Raw genomic sequence first — 23,330 nt, forward strand, 5'->3', positions numbered from 1 at the left:
TCCATTGCTCCTCTCTGTCATCAGCCCTCATTTTGTGCTGGGACATGATGTAATAAGAATTCCATGAAGCTATGCATTCATAAGCTGCCATATGTAAGATTCACAAACGATTAAATCACAGACAAATCGCCATTCTCTTGATTCAGCGTCAGGGTTTTTCCAGTACTGGAGGTGCAGACTGATACTTTCTTGCCGTGCATGGGAATTTTCCGCCATGCAGCTGAATTAATTTGTTTGTAAAGTCCCACTGTGAAGTTGGCCCCTTCTCTCCAGCTAAGTGGCAATTCTGGATACATTATGATGTGATGAACAGCAGGGGCAGGTAGAATATCTGCTCTCCTTAACAGGATCATAAGTCAATAGACATTTCTGATGCTCTATGCTATAAGAGAGAATCCTTAACCTAGAGCTTAGGAAAGTTACATTTTTCATCACAACTCCCAGAATCCCCCATAGATTCATTATGCAGGCTAGAGATCCTTAGACCCATAGTTCAAAAGTGTAACTTTCCTAAACTCAGCCACGAAGTTACTCCAGCAGCTTTGCACATACATCCCAAAGTACAGTAAGTGATTTGCTGATACCATTGCTTTTATTTTGTGGGGTTTTGTTGTTGTTTGTGACATTTTCTAGGTGTTACATGCTGTCTGTTGTAGACCCCTGAGCATCAGAAAGGTGAGAAAATCAGGATAGCATAGTATAATGTTTAAAGTGTTGGGTCAGATCTTGGGGCATCCAGTTTTTGCTGTTCTTTGAGCCATGAAAATTACAGCCCAAAGGAAAATGGGGTGTGATATCTTTATTAGACATTTTAAAAATCACAAATGTGAGTTAACTTTTGACTTCCTACAGGCCTTCATCAGGATGGGCACCGCACAGCTGTGGATGGTGCAGAAAAAAAACATAGATGTTCCAAAATCACGGCCTGATGTGCAAAGTTCTTCCTTGTGCAAAAAAACCCAAACAGCTTGAAAATGTTACCCTTGTGGAATACAACTCCCAGAATCCTGTAGTTGGCTTGGGGATCCTGGGGCGTGTAATCCCAAAGAGTGAACAGTCCACATTGGGGTAGGCTTGTACAAACAGATCTGAAGGGAATTAATACTACATGCGAGAAGGATCTTGGAATTACTGTAGATCACATGCTGAATATGAGCCAACAGTGTGATGAAGTTGCTGAAAAGGCAAGCTGTTTTAGACTGCATTAATATAAGTACAGTCCCCAGATCCTGTGAAGTACCAGTTCCTCTCTATTTGGCACTGGTTAGGTCTCATCTGCAGTAACAGGATCTGCTCGCAATCAATTCTAGCGTGCAGGACACATAATAATGGGCTCAAGTTGCAGGAAGCCAGATATAGGCTGAATACCAGGAAAGCATTCTTAACTGTTAAGCAGTACAACAATGAAAGCAATAACCTCAGGAGGTGATGAGCACTCCAGCACTGGAAGCATTGAAGACAAAACTGAACAACCATCTGTTAGATTTGCTTTTATTGGATTCCTGCATTGAGCCAGGAATTGAACTCAGTGGCCCCTTCCAACTCCATTATTCTATTATTCGATTATTATTTAGTAAAAGTTCCAAGCTCTGAAAATGATAACAATAGACAGAAGCTTTAGGGACCACGCTTTGTTGCAGTTACTTTTCCTGATTTGCTAGGTTTCTACCAGCAGGAACTTCTCTTATGAATAAGAGAATGTAGCCATGTGACTTCCCTTCGACTGTGAGATGGCAGGAAGAACTGTAGCATGTTTATATCAATACTTTTGATGAGTTTTAGGTGACATTTTGGTTTCTCCATCATGTCCTTTCTCTCTTTCTGATTTTTGTATTATCTGCTGAGAATGTATACTATTTCCTCCCTATATAGATGCACACGCCTGCATATTTGCCATATTATTCATTCTTTCTGCCGAATCCATCAGGCAAACCCAAGCTGTTCTTCTTCCTTTACAAGCTTCAGTGAAGAGGCAGAACTTGGACAGCAGTCCTCTCTGTCTTTTAAAACAAGCATCTGCCACCAGGAATGTTGGTTTGGGATACACCCTCCATAAATATCAAGGCCTGGTTAGCAAAGAGTTACTAAGCACCTTTAGAGCAGGGGTCGGCCCTGATTAATTTGCATGGATTCTGGCAATGCTGGCAGAAGAGCAGTATTTTTGAAAGATTTCATGTGTTTGGATTCTTTGAAGGCTTATAATAGAAATTCCAGGGAAAAAAGAGATTCACAACAGAAGCTGCCACAAAGTGCTGAATGTTTTGTTTTTTAAAGATGCGTCAGCAGCTTCAGAAGTAGGAACCCTCAGGCCAAAATACATGATGCATTCAATGTGTGCTCATGTTTTATACATCTTGGCGTTCCTTTGTTAAATAGCAGCTAGAGGGGAACTCAATCAGGACTATGGAATTGGGGGGGTGGAGTGAGGTGTATACCTCTAGATTTATACTGTGGTCCTCACAAAATTTTCTCCCCCTCTCTATGGCAGGCTTCTATCTATTGCAAAGAGGATTGTTTATTTATTAAATTTATTGTCATTCTAAGTATATACATACTATACACATAAAACAAAACACAGATACCCAGAGACCATACCCATATGCACACACATAAAAAATCCCCAAACACTCCCCAGTCACTAAAAATCCCCCACTAAGAACACAAACATCTGCACCACAGGCAAAGTAACACTGGCCAACTGTTCACTGCTGATGGTCTTTAAGTTCATGATTAAACACTGCAACAAGGATAGATTGAAAATATCTGCAAATATTCTGCAGCGCAGCCCCTAACACTTCATCCCATGATTCCATCTGGTCCAGCTGCCTTTCGAGCAATAATATTTTGGAAAGCGCATCTCACATCTGAAATCTGCAGTAGTAGTGGTTGTCTGTCGATGGTAGATTCTAGTGATGTACTGTAGATAGTTGTTGTTGTTTAGTCAAGCCTCCCGGAGTTGGGTCAAATTCATGTTGGTCGCTTCTGTGAACCTGTCCAACCATCTCGTCCTCTGTCGTCCCCTTTTCCTCTTGCCTTCACACTTTCCCAATATCAGGGTCTTTTCCAGGGAGTCTTCTCTTCTTGTGATATGGCCAAAGTAATTGGAGCCTCAGCTTCAGGATCTGTCCTTCCAGTGAGCACTCAGGCTTGATTTCCTTCCGAATGGATAGGTTTGTTCTCCTTGCAGTCCAGGGGACTCTCAAGAGCCTCCTCCAGTAGCACAATTCAAAAGCATCGATTCTTCGGTCCAGCTCTTACTTCCATACGTCGCAACTGGAAAAACCATAGATTTGACTATGCGGACCTTTGTCGGCAAGGTGATGTCTCTGCTTTTTAAGGTTTGTCTGCTATCTCTGCTATCTAGGTTTGTCATTGCTTTCCTCCCAAGAAGCAGGAGTCTTTTAATTTCATGGCTGCTGTCCCCATCTGCAATTATCAAGGAGCCCAAGAAAGTAAAATCTGTCACTGCCTCCATATCTTCCCCTTCTATTTGCCATAAGGTGATGGGACCAGTGGCCATGATCTTAGTTTTTTTGATGTTGAACTTCAGACCATTTTGTTTTGCACTCTCCTCTTTTACCCTCATTAAGAGGTTCTTTAATTCCTCCTCACTTTCTGCCATCAGAATGGTATCATCTGCATATCGGAGGTTGTTGATATTTATTCCGGTAATCTTAATTGCAGTTTGGGATTCCTCCAGTCCAGCCTTTTGCATGATGTATTCTGCATATAAGTTAAATACATTGGAGGACAATATACAGCCTTGTCGTACTCCTTTCCCAATTTTGAACCAATCAGTTGTTCCATATCCAGTTCTAACTATTGCTTCCTGTCCCACGTATAGGCTTCTCAGGAGATAAATAAGGTGGTCAGGCACTCCCACTTCTTTAAGCACCTGCCATAGTTTGCTGTGGTCCACACAGTCAAAGGCTTTTGCATAGTCAATGAAGCAGAAGCAGATATTTTTCTGGAACTCTCTGGCTTTCTCCATAATCCAGCGCATGTTAGCAATTTGGTCTCTAGTTCCTCTGCCCCTTCGAAATCCAGCTTCTACTTCTGGGAGTTCTCAGTCCATATACTGCTGAAGCCTACCCTGTAGGATTATGAGCATAACCTTGCTATTGTGTGGAATTGGTGCAATTGTATGATAGTTGGAGCATTCTATGGCACTGCCCTTCTTTGGGATTGGGATGTAGACTATTTGTATACTTACTATTTTTAGCTTTTAAATATTGTCTTTTAATTGTTGTAAGCCACCTTGGTTCCCTGTAAGGAGAGAGGTGGCGTAAAAATATTTTAAATAAATAAATAGATGCTCCAGTAAGTATATGCAGAGACAAGGATCCCCCTCAGATCTCAAGTCATTTTGAGCATTAGTAATTTTTGAGCTTTTCTTTTGGCAAGGAAAACAGAATGTCCCACCGAGCCTGTATGCTTTTCCAGACAGTAAAAATCTAGTAATGATGCATCAAGTAAATGAGAGTATATTGCCCTTTCATGACACCCTGAATTATCTGCCTGAGGTGGCTGCCTCTCTTTGCCTAATGGTAGGACCGATCTGGATTACCCAAACAGTAAGTTGCAACTTCCTCCTCAGTATCTGAACCCAGAATACGCGTGAGTGAGCCGTTGTGGATTCTGTATGCATGAGCCTCCATGTTTTAGGAAATATACACCTTTCCCCCTCCCCACAACAAATAGCTAGCAACGTGAAGCTACGGGGATTGGCCTTTGGCCGTCACAACTCATTGGATGGGCTGGTTTTGACCAATTATTTGCACCGATTCGGAATCTGGAATCTGCTCTTACCCCCCACACTATCTGCACCATGGGGCATATTTTAACCTTTGCACTGTTTGCTTCTTTTTCTCCTCCTCCTCACTTGTCGTTTCACAAACGAAAGGGGATGTGATGGCGGAGCCGCTAGTGCGAGTGACCTATTTTAGGTAGGTCTGTAGAACACAGCTTTTGTAGAACACAGCTTTTTGGTTGAAGACCTCTGTGGAATACTGCTGTTATTATGGCAGCCAGGAAGGAATTTGATGCCGTTTTGTCAGCAGCCACAAAAGGCATGACTTGCAGGAAGCTCTTGAAAATACCGACACCCTTCTGAAGACTAAATCTGATGACATTTACGGGAGGCGAACCCTGTTTTCTTCAAAGCAAGGAAGTTGATGAAACATGACTGAGTTACTTGTCTGGATCCACAGAGGGAAGCCATAAATGCCCCTTCCATTGTTTTCCTGCTGACAGATACTTCTTAGCACTATGAAAAATGTTTAACAAATATGGACAACAGGAAAAAAAAACACTGAAAGAGCCTGATAAAAACCAGGAACCTTTTAAAGCTGTGATGAATGGAGCTTTCAGTGGTCCGTGTATAAACAAAGCAAGGTTTCACCGGTATCAGTTACTGGTTTAGAGTCTTCCGTGCATGAGATTTCTCAGGAAAAAAAATGCTAGGGTGCCTCTCATTGAATTGGGAGATTTTTCTGCGCCAACATTTCCTTGCAGTGCTTAGGATCCCAAAGGCAATATTTTACTTTTCATATACTGAAGTCATGAAGTCTTCTTTTCTTTTTATCAAAACGTTAGTTAGCCACTGAACAAGCGAATGGCTCGTTCAGCAGTTCCATATGCTCCTTCTGGTGCTTATTCAGGTGCATTCGAGAACAAACAGTTGAAGTTATCTCTGCTTTGAAAGCAGCGAACAAGCACTGAAATGCTAAAGTTGGAGACTTTTCTCTCAAGATATTTTTCTTGTAAAGTTCAAGTAGTGGTTTTCAGTCTTTGGAGTCTTGGAGAACATCTGCCACGTCAATGTGACATGGCAGCTTATACTCTGCCACAGAATTGATTGCAGAGGATATAAGAACATAGGAACCTGCTTTGCACAGAGTTAGATCATTAGCTCGTGTCACTCTCTGAATGACAATGGCTGTCCAGAGTTACGGCCAAGAGTCTTCCAGAGCTCTTCCTGGAAATACATGGGTCAAACATGAGATCTTTAGACATTGTTCTAACAGTAAGAGTCATTGGTCAAGGGTTCCTGCTGGCTCCAAGGGTAGCGGACTCTACTTCATTTGAGAGTTTTAGGCAGAAGTTGGATGGTCGCTCATCTGGGATGCTTTCCTTGTGGATTTCCTGTGGGACTCCATGACCTTTGAGGTCCCTTACAGCACAACTGTTCTATAATCCTATGGCTGAAATCCCGTTGCTTAGCATAGTAAGTCACAACTAGAGTAGGCCCATTGAGTCACTGGGGATTTGGTGAGGTAAGTCCTTTGTAAGTTCCACAGATTCATTGGGCCTACTTTGTGGTTGTTTAATCGTTAAGTCATGTCCGACGCTTCGTAACCCCATGGACCAGGCCCTCCCGTCTTCCATTGCCTCCCAAAGTTTGGTCAAATTCATGCTGGTCGCTTCGAAGACAGGGCCTACTTTAGCTGCATCTCATTATGCTAAGCAAGAGGGTTTCAGCCTGTGATTCTGTGCAAAGGGTGTGATTGGCCACAGAGCGATAGCTGTTCCTTAAGATGTTTCCTTTCACATTAAAACTTCACACACATCAGATTTTAGATGGGTCTGTAGGACTTCTGAGTAACCCCACGCGGATTGAAAGCATGCCATGTTTTCTATAGCTTTTGTAGTAAGGAAAAAGCAGTTTGTGTCAGAAAACTATCGTTCAAGTCTGATTGCATTGCTTCTATTACAGCTGGGGAAGGAAATGTGGGATGTGAGCTACATACAGTATATGCTCTCCTTTTTTCTTTTTTACACCATTGAATTTGCTGCTGTAGCAACTAAGCTCCAGTGTGCTGGTAAAGAGCCAAGCTACAATTTGACGTTAAAACAAGGTGTCCACTTCCACGAATTTGCTCTTCATGACTGACACCACCATGCTCCTGAAACTGGGTGATGCAACAGCAGATTCAGTTGAGTAATCGTGAGTTTGACCATCGATGCATGGCATATGACTCCTTCATCCCTTGGAAATTGCCCATCTTGCTTTCAAGAGAAAAGTGTGACTTCCACTAAGTTACTCTTCAAAACACTTTTTCTCTTCTGCTGTTAATAGGACTTTTTTTAAAAAAAAAAGGTGCCTTCTTTATATATTTCTCTGCTCTCCTTCAACACACTTCCAGAGTAATTAAGCAAAACCATATGATAATAATCTTTTGCTTTAAAAAACAACAACAAATAGTTGATGCATTGGAAAGAAGCAGCATTATTGCAGCCCTTAAAAAGTTCAGCAGAACCTGTTGAACAAAAATACACAGCTAGTTTAGAAGAGGTGAAAATCAGGGTTTCTTAAAAGCAGGAGTGGGGAAGACTCTTTTGTTTTCGTAAAGAGGAAAGTGAAAAACGGAGAAACTCTCCTTAGCTGGTCTTGCACAAAGAGCGATGTTTGCTTTTTAACTCTCCTGGTCTTCCATTTCAACTCCACAGGTATGGAATGAATTGCCTCATTCAGTTTGAAGACTTTGCCAACGCAAACGCCTTCCGTCTTCTCAACAAATACCGCAACAAATACTGTACATTCAACGATGACATTCAGGGTAAGAGATACAAATGTCTATTGGGGAGATGGCATATAACATGGTGGATGCATTCTTGTGTAAATTCCCTCTGTGTTTCCTCTGTCATTCCCATTCTCCAAAAGCCAGGGCTGGACAGAGCTCAGAAATCTTACCTCACAAATCTTTCATCCTTTATGATCATGCTTGCTAAAAGAATTCTTGGCAGCCGCCACCCCAAAAAAGGAACTTTTCCGCACTCTAAGCTTAGCAACAGCATCCCTCACCATTGCCTAAGTTTGTTAAGGCTGATAAGATGCTGATGTCCAACAGCATCTAGACCATTCCTCAAATCTGTAGTATGTTCTTATGGGCTTCCGAGTGTAAGAATTTAATCTAAGTATTGTGTGACTTTGTTTTGTTTTGTTGTGAATTTGGACTCCAAATCCCAGAATTCCACAAAAATTCCACACGCAGAATTTGGGCAGTTCCTGCCCATGATTACATACATATACAGGCACCTATCTTCCACTCACCTGGAAAAGACCCAGGCTTCTACATCATGTACAAAAAGGGTACTGCCCCAGTGCTTCCTGGTAGGCCAAGGTCTTTATGGGAAGTGTAGTCTTGCTGCCCATTAGGCTCTATAGAAGGCATCCCCTCAGAAAACTATACCTCCTACAAGAAACAGGCAGAGCACCTGTAAAATTGCCAAGGTGTCCCCTAGTCAATGTGTAACCTGCATAATTGAAATTGCAAACCACCCAGAGAGTGCTTTAAGCACTATGGGGGAGTAGATAAGCAGCACAATTGTGTGTTTTTTTTTTAAAAAAAGTATTTACAGTTTCACAGTAGAATGGAAGAATGGCGTGTTAGAAACGGGTGTCCTAAGAAAATCCTGTTAGAATTAACATCAGAGCCTAGTCACAGGGCAGTTTGTATTGACCGCAGAATATCTCATTCCAAACTGCTCAAGGAAACAATTAAAGGTTTTTTTTAAAAAAAAGGCTGATGTGTGGACAATGGCACATTAACTGGGTAATGGAAAGAATTACCCAGAGGCAATTAATGTCCACGTATTCGAGAAGGCTTTAATTCAAATTATTTCCCACTTTTTCCAAACAAGATTAACTCTGCAGCCCTGAACATACCTGAAAATAAAACCCACTGAAATTAAAGCAGATTACTTGCCAGTAGAGATAGGAAGGGTGAGGGCATTAGCAGTGTAACTATTCTTTATTAATTTAGGAAAGTTTTGGTGAAAACTGGAACTCGGAAAGCAGAATCTCTGTAGTAGTATATGATGATTTCTATTTTCCCTTTTTCTTTGATTTTTTCTTTCTTTCTTTTTTAATGAGCAACTCTTTGGGATCAAACAAACATTTCTCAACCAACAGTTTATGCAAAGCATCTGGGGACTCTTGAGAATCTTCTCCTCCACCACCACCCCTTTTTTTATCAGCAAAACCTAACCCTTGTGATAAATAATCCTTTTGCATCCAAGACAAATAAATGTTGGTGTGCTTTAAGTAACTGACATGCAGAACTATTTGTGGAGATGATGGAGAATTAGAAGCATATTAAGAGGGGGAACTTATGGCCATTGCAACAAAGTCTTGCAACTTTCCATTCTGCTGGCAATCGGCATCCAGAATGGTGAGGAATGGCTCACCCTGTCTCTCAGGGCCAGGAGGCTTCTTTAAACCACATTAGAGAACAGGCGGAGTCATAAGCATCCTCTTCTCGTTGTGCCCTCCCCATCCAATCTTTATAAGAATGTGTTTTTTTTAAAGGCACTTGCGTTTTCTGTTAGCTAAATATGCTGCCAATTGCTCAGATGATAAAGAATTAATCCTTGGCTCCCCCTAAAGGACAGAAACATGTACAACAGCTATGAGATTTTTTTGAGAGGCACTTTGATTTTTGAAGTTTTGGAAGATGTAGCTAAGTTAGTCTGTGCACGCTCATTAGGCCGAATCAAAAGGATTTTGGATTTCACCTGATTTGATTTTTGAGGCAGCTTAAAGGACACAAACAGGTTGGCTCTACTTTCAGGGGACACAGTGGGGAACTGAACGCCCAACCTCTAATATACTAGTTTTAAAGGTCCGCTAATGTCCTTTGGAGGGCTGAGAGTCAATTTTGCTAGATTTTTAGGTCCCTCACCTACCTACAGTTTTCCAAAACATTAGGCCACTTGAGAGTGCAAGGTTTGTTTTTTGGATTTTTTATTTATTTTAAAAACACAGCATTTGTTAAAATAGTGGGGGAGTCATAAGAGTAGGCTCACACCCAACCTTTCATTATCCAGAAAAAAGCTAGAGTTATTCCAGATGTCTGACATACAAATAGTCTTAATTCTACTAGCTCGCCTGGGATATAACAAGGAGACCAACGAGTCTGATACTGAGAACCTGAGTACATAGGGTAAAATGCTGATTTGCATTTTTCCCATTGATCGCATGATGCAGCAAGAAATGCTAATTAGCCAAGAGTCCCACACCCCCAATCTGTAGTTTTTCCTTCATTCCAGAGACCTTTCTGCTTTTAAAAGTGGTATTTTTTGCTTTCGTTCAAAGCATGTCATCACTTTGAGTTGATATAGAAAGACCAACCAATCACGCATATACATACACAAAGCAGTTCCTGTACTCACAAAGACCCTTTCCACTTGCCTTAAAAGGGAGAGTGTTCACATGCACACACACAAGCAGTGCTTGTACTCACCCCTCTCTCCCAAGACACTTCTCTTTTTTAACACCTTTTCCTCCAGCAGATTTCCAGTATATTTATTACACTTTAGCAAGATCCACCAGGCAGCAAAATAAGATGAGGAAATGAGTGATGGAGGAAGGAAAGCCTTCTTAAGGCAGTTCTTTTGAACTGCACCACCTACAGGTGCTTCAAATGGAACTGCAAGTAAAAGGCTTTTTTCTTTACCTGTGTGGCCACTTATATGGGAGAAAACTGAGTTAATTCCCATTTCCCTCTCAGTGTAGTTACATCTGTTGTCAAATCTTTGCACCAGACTTCTTTGGTGAACTTCCCAGAATCCTCTGTTTCTTTTGCAGGAACTGCTTCCGTAGCAGTAGCTGGAATTCTTGCTGCCTTAAGGATCACAAAGAACAAGCTTTCTGACCACAAGTTTGTCTTCCAAGGAGCTGGAGAGGTGAGGGAAGGCCAACAAAAATCACAGTGTCCAATTCTTTTATTTTCTGTTCTTTTCTTAACAATATATGTTATAATAGGTGAGAAATGGAAAAACATTGGGGTTACCTGAAGCCTTTGGGCAGAAATAATCCCACTGCTGTTAACCCTGCAGGTCAGCCTGGAAGAGTTTACAAATAGAGATGGGGATATTCATATACGAATATCCCCGCATAGTGGCATTCCCGCGTAGTGGCATAGATCGGTCCACTCACCGATCTGCCGCAGGCGCGGATGGTGCAGTTCTACCAATGGCTCAGCAGTGTGCGATCTGCGAGCCACTCTTCGACCTTACAGCGAGGCTTGTCCTCCTGCCAAGAGCTGTATACGGATATCACCTGTGCAAGGATATTCGTATACGAATACCCCCATCTCTAATTACAAACTGTGATGGAAACTGCCCAAAACAACCCTTGTATTTATTTCTTGGGAAATGAACCTGTACTTGTGCCAAATCTCCAAAGAAGTGAAGCCCCTGCAGAGTTTTGTAGAGAATGACAACAGACCCATCAGCCATGACCCATTCCGGCTATTGACCCTTTCACCTGCTTCTGTTTTGTATAGGTGCTGAAATAACTGATGCCTCAGTTTTTTGAGGAATTTATTTTAATGAGCGCTGAATCCAGACTCCTGTCTCATCTGTTGTTGATTTTAGTGAAACCCTGGATTGGAGGCAGAAATCTGGGTAGGGGTAGCCTGAGGTGTCCAGGGATCTACTGGAGTTGCCTGGTATTTAGAGATCGTTGGGCCCAGATATCCTTGCTGCTTGTTAAAATAACCTTCCGGATAGTTTAGTGATTTGGTTACCTGGCAGCAGAACCAGAGGTTGATAGTTTGATTCCCCCTTGTGCCTTGTGGGACAAAAGCCAGCCTGTGTAGCCTTGGATGAACTCCGCAGTTCCAGAGTGCCTCTAGCTTAGATTGTGCATTCTCCAGGTGTGCTTTTAGGACTCCACCTTGCAGAATTCTTCCAGAATTCGCTATGCAGAATTCTGGGCCTTTCAGCCCATTGGCCCACATCTTTAGACACTTGCATTTTGCTCACCTGGAACATTGTGCCCATGTTTAACTCTACACAGAGGTCTTGGGCCTTGTTTCCAGTATTTAATGTACAAAAAAAGAATGCTACTGCGTTTTTCTTCCTGGGAGTTGTAATCTCATTGCACTTTAGGCTCTACAGTGGGGATTTTCTGAAGAACTACAACTTCCAGGAAGCACCCATGGTAGCTTCCTCTTTTGTAAATTAACAACAGGAAGCAAGGCTTATGAAGCCTTGGAGGAAGGCCGTTCTCCAGGTGAGTGAAATGTAGGTGTGGGTCTTTGGGCTGGAATTCTTGGACAATTCTGTGAGAGAGAGTCTGAAAAACATTTTTCTGGAGTTTTTCATTACTTCTTGTTTCACAATCTTCTTCTTCAGCATTCATTCATTCATTCATTCATTCATTCATTCATTCATTCATTCATTCATTCATTCATTCATTCATTCATTCATTCATTCATTCATTCATTCATTCATTCATTTATATCCCGCCCATCTGGTATATTCTAGCACTCTGGGCGGCTTCCAACATAACATATATTCATTAAAAATAACACAAAACATTATGACATAGTCAATAACAGATAGCATACAAGAATATTTATTTTATTTTTATTTATTTATTTGATTTTTACCCCGCCCCTCTAGACCATGTCTACTCGGGGCGGCTTACAAAATAAAACAAAACAATATAATAAATAATGAATAGCAAGAAAGAAAAGAGAGTCAAGTGCTGACAGGAGGGAAGGCCTGGATGTACATCCATGTTTTTAGTTGGCTTTTAGAGGCATGGGGGCCTCGCAAATCTCTGGTGGAAGGTTATTCCAGAGGCGAGAAGCCACCGCCGAGAAGGCCGGGTTTCATGTCTTCTCCCTCCGGGCCTCTCTCGCCGTCAGGCTCCTCAGCCTCACCTCCTGATTCGCGCGGGTGATCTCGGCAGATCTTTGTGGGAGCAGGCGTTTCACCAGGTATCGAGGTCCCAAACCGTTTAGGGCCTTATAAGTAAGCATTAAAACTTTGAAGTCAATGTGGAAACGAATGGGCAGCCAATGCAGTCTGGCCAGTGTAGGAGAAATGTGATGGTGTTTTCTCACTCCTGTAAGGAGTCTGGCCGCTGCATTCTGCACCACCTGAAGTTTCCGCATCAGCCACAAAGGCAGCGCCACGTAGAGCGCGTTACAGTGGTCTAATCTTGAGATTACGAGCGCATGCAGCAAGGTAGTGAGCGCCCCCTTGTCAAGGTAGGGCCGCAGCCGGGCAATCCGCCAAAGGTTGAAAAAGGCGGTATGGATTACCGACGCCACCTGGGTTTCCATGGTGAGTGTCAGGTCCAAGTGTATGCCCAAGCTGTGGACCCTACTCTTTGCAGCCAGGGTCACCCCCCCCCGAACAAGAGAGAGTCACCCAGGCTGCCAGCCACGGGGGCCCCCACCCTCAGAACTTCCGTCTTGTCCGGGTTCAGCCTCAGCCCATTTTCCTGCATCCATTGCAGTACGGCCCCCAGGCAGTGCTGAAGGGACAGGACGGCATCACCTGTAGATGGTAAAAAGGAGATGTAGAGCTGGGTGTCATCAGCATACTGATGACACGAGGCTCCACACACCCTGATGACCCCACCCAGTGGCCTCATATAGATGTTAAACAGCATTGGGGAGATGATCGACCCCTGTGGAACCCCACAATTGAGACTCTACGGGGCCAAGACACTCTCCCCAAGCTGTACTCTCTGGGGATGGTCCTCCAAGAAGGAACGGAGCCAGGCAAGCACCATGCCACCAATTCCCAACTCGGAGAGCCTCCCCAGGAGGATACCGTGGTCGACAGTATCGAAGGCCGCCGAGATGTCAAGGAGAACCAACAGAGACATTTTGCCCCTGTCAGCCTCCCTCAACAGGTCATCGTGCAGGGCGACCAATGCCGTTTCTGTACCGTGGCGCGGCCTGAAGCCCGACTGAAACGGATCCAGGCTGCAAACTGGTCAGGTGAAAAACTAGGGGGAGGCCTATCACCTGAACCAGTTCCAGATAGGTTGCACACTATACGGAACAACTCCGCCTGCTGGTTTGATGCTTCGCTTATCCGTTTAGCGAAGAATGATCGACATACAGCCTTTACCTTATTCAGTCTTCCTTCCATCATCAATTTTGGGAAAGGATAAGGGATTTTTCTCCTTTCATGAATCATGGAGCCATGTGGAAGGATATGTTTTCCTTGTCTAAATCCTAGGTCAGTTCTCCAAAAAAAAAAAAAAACCAGTAATAAATCTCCTATAGCAAGACACAGACAGTGCAGAACTGTTGTTATTCAGAATATGGGGTTCTGGGCTGGATGTTCCAACAGTTTAATTCAGTGTAAAATGGTTCCTCCTATCCTTCCGCAGAGGAAATGACATTTCTCTTTTGTCTGTGTTTGTAGGCTGCTATGGGCATAGCTCATCTGATTGTTATGGCTTTGGAGAAGGAAGGAATATCAAGAGAAGAAGCTGTCAAAAAAATCTGGATGGTGGATTCAAAGGGACTCATTGTCAAGGTATTTCAGTGTATTGTTGTTATCCTAAAAAGCCAGACATAAGCCTAAGCCGGTAAGAAGAGAAAATGCTTTTAATTCTATTGAAAATGAATGTTGATCATGGCTGACTGCCACGGCAAGAGTAAGTGGAACCAAATTAACATGGAAAAACACACCTTTCTACAAACTATAGAAAAGATGAAGCTGTTTTGCAAATGTTTAAAATGGTTCAATGTGAATAATAAAAGGCACCTGTTGGATAGCGTCCATGACGTCATTAACATGCACATGCATCCACAGGACACATATACATGCGGATCAATTTAATTTGACAGTGCAGAAATTGACTCCCTGGTATATGTGTTTGTAAGGCAAGTTACGAAACTGAGCTCATAATGTAGTTGAGGAACTCATGAGTTTCTTTCCTGTCTTCTTCCCTTCACGCTTTAGAAAGCTAGACTGTAATTCCCAAACGCCTCTGTGCATAAGTTGTTTTATTATATTAGCATTAATATTGCTTGATTTAGATATATTACTCCATGTCCTGAACTCTAAGGATTTGGAATCTATTCTTTAAAGACAGAATGAAACTGAGAGAACGGTATATCCAATAAATATAAAAACAGTGTTTCAGTTATGAATACATTTTCCCTTATTTTTTACTGTGACCACATTCTTCAGACATCAGTACACTGATTATCTTGTACATCTTTCATTTAATAGTCTTGGGCCTTGTTGAACTTCCAGGAGAGACGATGTAATTTTTTTCACATTTGGAGAGGCAGGTCACGAACACTTCTAAGCACAGCTGGAAGTCTCAAGCACATATATAGGAAAACAGATTTTATTTTCAGTCTTATTTTTACCCACTATGGTGTTTGTTCGTCTCATAGGGCAGGAGCCACCTGAATCATGAAAAGGACATGTTCGCTCATGATCATCCCAGTATGAAAACCCTGGAGGAAGTGGTGCGGACTGTAAAACCAACAGCCATCATTGGTAACTGTCCGTCTTGTTTTCCTTTAGATGCTGACGTCTCATGTCCCTTCATTTCCCCTCTGCTCCTTCTTCTTTGTTTTAATCCTCACCTTCTGGAAGTGTTGGCATGGTGTGAACTTCCAGTTCACTGTAATGGCAGGTTTCTTATTCTGCCAAGAAGGAAGACAGTGTCCCATGTGTGTGACTACCACCAAGAGACAACAGGGCAAAAGGAAGGAGTTTGAATAAGTACTTGCAGGCGTTGCTACCTGAAAGTACTTATTCAACTCCGGGAGGCAGTGGAAAACAGGAAGGCCTGGCGCGCTCTGGTCCATGGGGTCATGAAGAGTCAGACACGACTAAATGACTAAACAACAACAAATCCATTCCTTATTGCAAGAAGCTAGAATAGTTTTTTAGTGATGCAGCAGCCCAGTGAGTAGCCTAAGGGGAGAGACGGTGACATCATCTTCCAAACCCATTTACGAATTCTTCTTTGTCTCGCTGGTTGTTCACCTCACGGCTGTAGGTGTGGCTGCTGTGGCTGGAGCCTTCAGCGATCAGATTTTGAAGGACATGGGAACCTTCAACGAGAGGCCCATCGTGTTTGCCCTCAGTAACCCCACAAGCAAAGCAGAGTGCACAGCTGAGCAGTGCTACCGCTTGACAGAGGTAAGGCACCTCTTCTGGTAGCTTCCCTGCCATTTTGCTCCCACAAAGGAGGCCTGCTTTGGGGTAAGCCTTCTTTTTCCTGTGGCAGAAGAGGACATTCTAAGAGAGGTACCCTACCCAATGTTCCTTCCTTTTTCACGTTCCATGCAATCTGACGGAAGTTCCTGGACGGCCATGAACCTTCTCTTCTGCTCCTTCCGCCCCCTTCTTTTTCTGCTCACAGGGGCGAGGGATCTTTGCCAGCGGCAGCCCGTTTCCCAAGGTGACCCTGCCCAACGGACAGACCTTCTTCCCCGGCCAAGGGAACAACGCTTACATTTTCCCAGGAGTGGCTCTGGGAGTTATCGCCTGTGGAGTTCGCCACATTTCTGAGGACATCTTTCTTACCACAGCAGAGGTCTGGCATCTCCTTGCATCCCTGACCCAATGAAGGTGGAATGAATATTTTAGAGATATTTTAGGCTTCCACTTGGAGTGCCTTCCGAAAGCTGCCTTCCTTCTAACTTTGGGCTCAAAGGCTACCTTGGTGGCTTAACCTCTAATAGCCTTTCCATACATTAGTGATCATAAATATAATCATGTGCCACTGAGCCAATTCTGACTTGCGGCTACCCTTTTCAAGTTTTTCCAGGTATTTATTTAAAATATTTCTGTGCTGCCTTTCTCCCCAAAAGGATCCATGGTGGCTTACATTACTAAAACAGTATTTAAAAGCTAAAACAGTAAGTATGTAAATATTTTAAAAGAATTCAAAAAGTACTATCTTAAAGTGGTAACTAAGATCAATATTAAAACACATTTCAAACAATGGAGTACAACAGTTCTTTTAAAACCTTTCTCGGACCACCAGTCATTAAGGAAAAGCCTGCCCGCAGAGAAAGGTCTTTGGCTGCCTGTGGAGGACCACAAAGATGGGGCCAGCCTGGCTTCCAGTGGGAGGGAGTTCCAGAGTCTGGGAGCAGAGGCAGAGAATACTCTGAAGTAGTTTCCTGTTCCCTTCTTCTGCGGGCGCCCTGGGGCTGTGCAGCTTGCCCATGGCCACACAGGCTGACTCTTCTCCTTGGCACAGTGGGGAAGCAAACTCTGGCTCTGGTTTATAATAAGCAAATGGTATTTACATGTTAAGGGTGCAATGCTTCTAGATAAGGACTCAGCAAAGCCCCGGACCCCCTTCAGATGGCTGCCACCAGCAATATTGTTGCCAGTTAAAATAAGAGCCTTCCCTGAATTATGTCAAATTTCTAGGAAAACCTTGCCTTTAGAAAGAGTGTGCATTTATTGTACAGTGGTGCCTCGCTGAACAAGCGCACCGTTTAACGACGAATCCGCATAGCGATGCAGATTTTGCGATCGTTTTTGCGATTGCATTGCGATGTTTTAATAGGTAAAACATCGCATTGCGATGATCGGTAAGCGTAAAACATCGCATTGCGATGTTTTCAGAACAGCTGATCGGCGGTTCCAAAATGGCCGCCGGATGAAGAAAGCGGCCGCCCGCAGCGTTTTTGCGCTGATTCCTCGCTTACCGAGGTGGCAAAAATGGCGGCCGGATTGAGGATTTCCGCTTAGCAGTGAGTTTTGTCCCCATAGGAACGCATTAAACGGAGTTTAATGCGTTCCTATGGGGTTTTTTGCCTCGTATAGCGACGTTTCCAGATAGCGACGATTTATCCAGAATGGATTATCGTTGCTATGCAGGGCACCACTGTACTGACAAGGTAATGGTGTTGCTGTGGACGCAGTGAAAACGAAAACAAATCTAGAAATTGTTGTTAGAAACCATTTCTTAACCTGAAGCTCTGTTCTCCTTCCCCAACATAGTCAATTGCAGCCGAAGTGACAGATAAGAACCTTGCGGAAGGAAGGCTGTATCCCCCTCTGAGCTCCATTCGAGATGTCTCCTTTAAAATTGCTGTCAAAGTAAGTGGCCTCATGTGTTGATTCTGGTGAGAAGGGTGAAATAATTTTCTTGAAAACAAAGTTCTGTGTTCTCCTGCCTTCTGAAACTAAAGATGTGAGTTACCGGGTGAACCTCAAGGGCACAATCGCACACTACCAGGTATGTTCACACCTGCAGATGGAAATCAGTGCAGTGCTTGGTAAAATCCTTAGAGGAGCCTTGTGGTGCGGTGGTTAAAGTGCAGTACTGCAGCTCAGACTCTACTCATGAGTTGAGTTTGATCCATCAGGTAGCCGGCTCGAAGTTGACTCAGCCTTCCAAGGTCAGGAAATTGATAACCCAGCTCACTGGGGTGTGGGGGAGGCCATGTGCCACCTGCCTAATTAAATGGTAAACCGCCTAGAGAGTACTTTAAGCGCTATGGAGGAGGTATCTAAGCAGCAGGCTTTCTGCCATTTCCTCCAAGTTGGGTCCTCAGATTTTGTTGGCTTCAGCCGCCAGCCTGGATAATGGTCAGGGATCCTGAATGTTCATTCCGATCACCGCTGAACATCCCAAATTGGGGAACCACCACTCCATACCCCATGTCCTACATTCTTAGTGGAATAAATATAAAAAGCGAACTGACTCCAGATTTGGAGTAGAATGGACAGGAACTTCAACCAGCCATGACTGACTCCCATATCACACCTTTTTGTAGGTCTTCTTCAAGTCTGACTAAACCAACCTGTTCAGATGAATAGAATAGGCATGTAGGGGCCTCCTGTACTGAGTAATTCACATCACACCACAATACACCCACAAGGAATCACCAAGAAGGGAAAGGCAGAGGGCTCTGTTGGAACTCATGGCCAACCCCTTTTCCTCTTGCACATGGCTGTGTTGCAAAGGAAATGGATATCATTTTTAACACTTCCAGGAAGTTTTGGATTACAACCACCCTAACCTCTAACCCTCTACCATGAGGACTAGAACCTTTGATAACTAAAATCTAAAACATCTGTCATGGTGAATGCTCCTGTGCCCCAACCCTATTGTCCATCGTTTTGTGCCTTTGTTTGCTAATGGTCTTGACCGGTGAACAAGGAACTGTGCTCACAATACACATGCATGCGGTACATATTACTTTTGTTGGCGTGGGTCCAACTCCAAAGGCAGATGTAGCATTTTGCCTCTCCAGAAGCTTGGAGTCAAATTTGGATAGTGAAGCTTCCAAGAGTGCTCTGTTAGGGGAAACAAACCTTGGAGCCCAAGATAACAAGTTACATAGAGCCTTTTATCTGGTAGCTTCAAATCCTCCCTTTTACAGTGGGGTCTCGACCTACGGAATTAATACGTATGGGAACGGAGTCCGTAGGTCGAAAAGTACGGAGGTCGAAAATGCATTCCCCATAGGAATGCATTGAAAACCATTTAATCCGTAACCCGCCCAACCCCCCCCACACACACACATACAAAATTAAAATAAAATTTTAAAAAGAAAAACTTACCTTTCTGAAGTCTTCCAGGGGTCCCCCACCGCCGCCATCGCCATTGCAGGAGGACTCCGAGGGCTTCGGTGCGGCTGTTGGATGCCTCTCGGAGCCCCCCCCCCCCCGACGCAGGGTTTCCCAGGGTGGAGTGCTTCCCCCGGTAGGCCCGCTCTACCAAGCTTTCCTGGGCAGTAGACAAGGCCTACCGGGGGAAGCCCTCCCCTGGTAGGCCCATCCACCCTGGGAAAGCCTGCGTTGGCGGGGTGGGGACCTCCGGAGGCCTTTCCCGTCGCCATGGGAGGCCTCTTGGAGGTCCCCCGACGCCACCAATAGTGCTTCGGAGGCACAATTGGTGGCAGGGGGACCTCCAAGAGGCCTCCCATGGCGGCAGGGAAGGCATCTGGAGTTCCCTCCCTGCCGCCGCTGCTGCTGGGAGCTGCGTTCCGCGCCTGGCCAGTCCAGGAGTCCGAGTATGGCTGGGATCACCAGGCGCGGCTCAGCTCCCAGCAGCAGCGGCGGTGGCGGGGAACCTCCGGATGCCTTCCAAGGCTTCTCTGGAAGGCATCCGGAAGTCCCCCCCCCCGCTGCCGCCCCCAGCGATAGTGGCTCCGAAGCACTATCGGCGGGGGGGGGCTCCGAGATGTCTTCCATGGCGGCAGAGCAGCTCTGGAAGGCATCCCGAGGCACGACCTATGGCCTACAGACTGGAAGGGGGAGGCGGGGAAAGCCTTTCCCCGCCTCCCCCTTCTGGTCCGTAGGTCGATTCTCCGACCACAAGTCGAAGTAAAACTTTGTGGCCGGAGAATTCTGTAGGTCGAAAAGTACGTAAGTGGAGCCAACCGTAAGTCGAGACTCCACTGTATAAGCAGAGCAAAGACGTGGACGTATAAGGAAAAACACGGAGAGAGTTCTGATAAGACTTAAAGCATAATATATTAGACTTATATTAGCATTGGTCAGACATATATACATGGCATTATACACCTAGGGTTGTGCATAGATGTCTCAGAGCAACGTAACATTCACAGAAGTAAAGTAATGACCACCAGACACACAACCGAGTGGCAAAGTGTTGTTCTCACTCTCTTGCTTAAATAGTGAGAGCAGCCTATCACTGCAGATATAGCAGATGAACATGGTTAACAAGCACTACCTAAGCTTGTTCCAGCTGCATGCCATCAGTCATCCAATGACTTGATGTTTACAGGCATGACTTTGCATTCTCACTACAATATTAAGTTTAACCCCTTGTTCACTTAAAGGAACAAATCCTGACACATTTTGCTCATCCTGGGTGAAGAAGAAAACCCAGGCTGAGGTACTGAAGCCATGCATTACTAACTGGAAATCCTACCCTAACCCTCAACATGCCTGCTAGTTGAGGCTCAGTCATGTAGCCCTAATCCAGTCTTCTTCTGTTCAGTACATCTTCCTTCTCTCTTTTGCTTCTAGGTCGTTGACTATGCCTACAAGCACAGTTTGGCCTCCTGGTACCCAGAGCCAGAAGACAAGGAAGCCTTCGTGAAGTCCCTCATATATAGCCCTGACTATGATTCCTTTGTTATAGATAATTACCAGTGGCCGCAGGAAGCCATGCAGACTCAAAATATTTAAATTTCTTTTTCTGGGAAGGAACGTGGGTGGGTTCTAAAGAGAGACGGGTCCTTAAGACGCCCGCATTTCTACCATCTTTTGGTAGAAATGTGTCTTTAGGTTTTTAAAGTCATCAGCTGTGAATGGCGGTGAAGAACCGCCCGTCTTTCCTTCCCCTGCTTCCTTTCGTGCTTAGAAACATATCTGAGCCAGAAACAGAACAAAGACAATGGGAAAATGTTGCACCCTTAGCCAAATGAACAAAGGTGCCTCGGTGGGATCCGGAAAGGATCCATTCTGCTGCTCTCACCTGTCTTCGCTTAAGCAATCTCAGCCTGCTTATGAAAAGGGATCTATACTAGAGTTACTGTCTACCAGATTTTCCTCACTCCCCTTGAATAATCATCCCACCACCTCTCCTCAGCGTAGCTCAAGCTGAGCTCCAGCAAAATCCACCATATTTGGGGCCTGAGGCCATCAACAAGCCACTGGCCCTGCGGCCGGTGCTCCACTGCTGTCAGAGTGGTTTTTTTGTACTTTTCCGCCAGCCGGAGGCAGAGCTTAGAAATAATGCTCTTTCCTTCTGGAGGCGAATTCAAAATGTGGTTTCTGTCTTAAACAGGAGCACAAGCATCCAAAAACTAAAGTTTTGAAATGACTAAAAAAAAAACTTTGCTTTCAAAATGTGATTTTCAAAAGGTTACCCCGGTTCACTTCTCCTCATCTTTAATTCAGGAGTGACGCTGTGAAGGCAAACGCTTTTTCCCAGGCTGTAGTGAGCAGAGTGTGTGGTTGCTTGCTAGGGCTAAAATCCTCTCGGTCAATGTGCCAGCAAAAGGGCTCTGCAGGCAGAGTGCTTCGTTTTGCTCCCAGCGACCTGCAGCTTGCAACTGTGCAAGCCAGAGATTCCCCCGATCATCACAACAAGGATTTCTGCTTGATTGTTGGGTTCTCCTTGTGCAAACAGCAGGGAAGGGAAAATCACGCACGGAACCAAGCATTCCAGCCACAGGTCTTCAGTGACAGGATACAAACTCAAAGGTACTTACGACCGCTTCCGCCTTTTTGAAACACAGTGGATTCTGGCATGGCAGTGGGGCTGTGCAGTCCCTTGACTTCAGGCCCATGTCCATTTTGGCACCACGGTGTGGTGGGCAGGGAAAATACTTGATGCCTGTGGGAGAACATTTCAACATTTACAAGACTATCAGTCAACCCACTGCAATGTGGTTGCAAAGGTAGCCCTTAACAGGCATGACAGAATTCCCACAACACCATTATTGAAAAATCCTCTAGATCTCTGCCTTTTCAAAGTTCTTGTATGAGAGCATGAGCAAAAATTGCTGGGATTCTATAAAACTCACAGCATTTGGGCTGTGTGTTAAATGTCAGCAGCTTGAGAACCACCTAGAAAGTCTGTGTCAAACCCACGAGCTGTGTCAAGCCTGGTCTGTGGGGAAAATACTTAAGCATTCAAAGCACTCCTTTTAGAGGTTTTTTTAAAAAGATATTTTCAGACGGTTTCATTAAGCTTGGTCCTTAACTTTTCTCTGAGGTAAAAGGGAATGAACTGATAATAAAGCATGAAAAGCTGCTTCAACGTGTGTGTTTTAGACACTGGAACACCATTTACTTTACCCTTAGCACTCGAGTCTCCTTTTCAAGGGAAAAAACGGAAAGAAGCAAACCACAGGACCTGCTTTAGAGAGCAGTTCCCTGAAGGGAAAAAGCTTTAGCAAGTTCAAGCAGCACATTTAGGGAAAACGGTGTTCTGGATGCCAGCTTTCAAACCAGCCCCTATAGCTGCCTCATAGACTGAACTTTGAGTAACAGTAATGAGCAAGCGATCAAGGTCCACATTATCTACTTGTTCAAGTATCTTTTAAAGGTATTGTATTCATGGCCAGTGGCAATTAGAGATAAGCACAAATCGCTTTGTGCGGGGTCATCACAAATCATTCCCTTCCCACATAACCCAGCTAGCTCGCCCACTCATCAGCCGGTGTGCGCTGCTTATCTCCTTCTTTTCGTGTGACCGTCCGATTCCCGTGCATGCTTCCCTCCTGTGCCTCCTCCAGCAGCTGCCCACTCAAAAGCAGCACTGCAGGAATCCCTGCCCCGCCTCCTCGCCTGAGTGGCCGACTGGCAGAGGAGGGGGAGAAGCATGCACTCCTGCTGTGATTGGACAGCCATGTGAAAAGGAGGAAACAAGCAGCACATGCCGGCGATCTGGCGGGGGTGGGGGGTGGGGGTGGGGAGAGAATGTGGCATCGGTGGAGCCACAACAACTCATGACGCCCCGGCACAAAAACGATTCATGCCCATCTCTAGTAGCAATATCTTGAGAAGAATGTGGGTTTTTTTAAAAAAAATCTCTTATTGGGTGCCTTAAGCCTGAAAACAAGAGAAAGCAATACATGGTCTTCTCAGGGGGCTACACGATC

The 23,330-nt window shown here is 44.5% G+C and overlaps 1 protein-coding gene across 2 annotated transcripts in view; it reads left to right on the top strand.

Annotated features, from left to right (window-relative positions):
• ME3 (malic enzyme 3) overlaps window positions 1–22,481 on the top strand; it is a 109,322-nt gene extending 86,841 nt beyond the window's left edge. For both annotated transcript variants that reach the window (XM_072993548.2, XM_078390145.1), the window contains exons 8-15: window positions 7,450–7,559; window positions 10,589–10,686; window positions 14,179–14,292; window positions 15,165–15,270; window positions 15,779–15,921; window positions 16,145–16,318; window positions 17,743–17,841; window positions 20,746–22,481. In XM_072993548.2, coding sequence (XP_072849649.2) covers window positions 7,450–7,559; window positions 10,589–10,686; window positions 14,179–14,292; window positions 15,165–15,270; window positions 15,779–15,921; window positions 16,145–16,318; window positions 17,743–17,841; window positions 20,746–20,907 — 1,006 coding nt within the window. In that variant the 3' untranslated portion in view covers window positions 20,908–22,481. The remainder of the gene's footprint in view (window positions 1–7,449; window positions 7,560–10,588; window positions 10,687–14,178; window positions 14,293–15,164; window positions 15,271–15,778; window positions 15,922–16,144; window positions 16,319–17,742; window positions 17,842–20,745) is intronic.
• The last annotated feature ends 849 nt before the right edge of the window (window positions 22,482–23,330 follow it).

This window comes from Pogona vitticeps, chromosome 3 (assembly GCF_051106095.1).
Source record: "Pogona vitticeps strain Pit_001003342236 chromosome 3, PviZW2.1, whole genome shotgun sequence".
NCBI classification, from domain to species: Eukaryota; Metazoa; Chordata; class Lepidosauria; order Squamata; family Agamidae; genus Pogona; species Pogona vitticeps.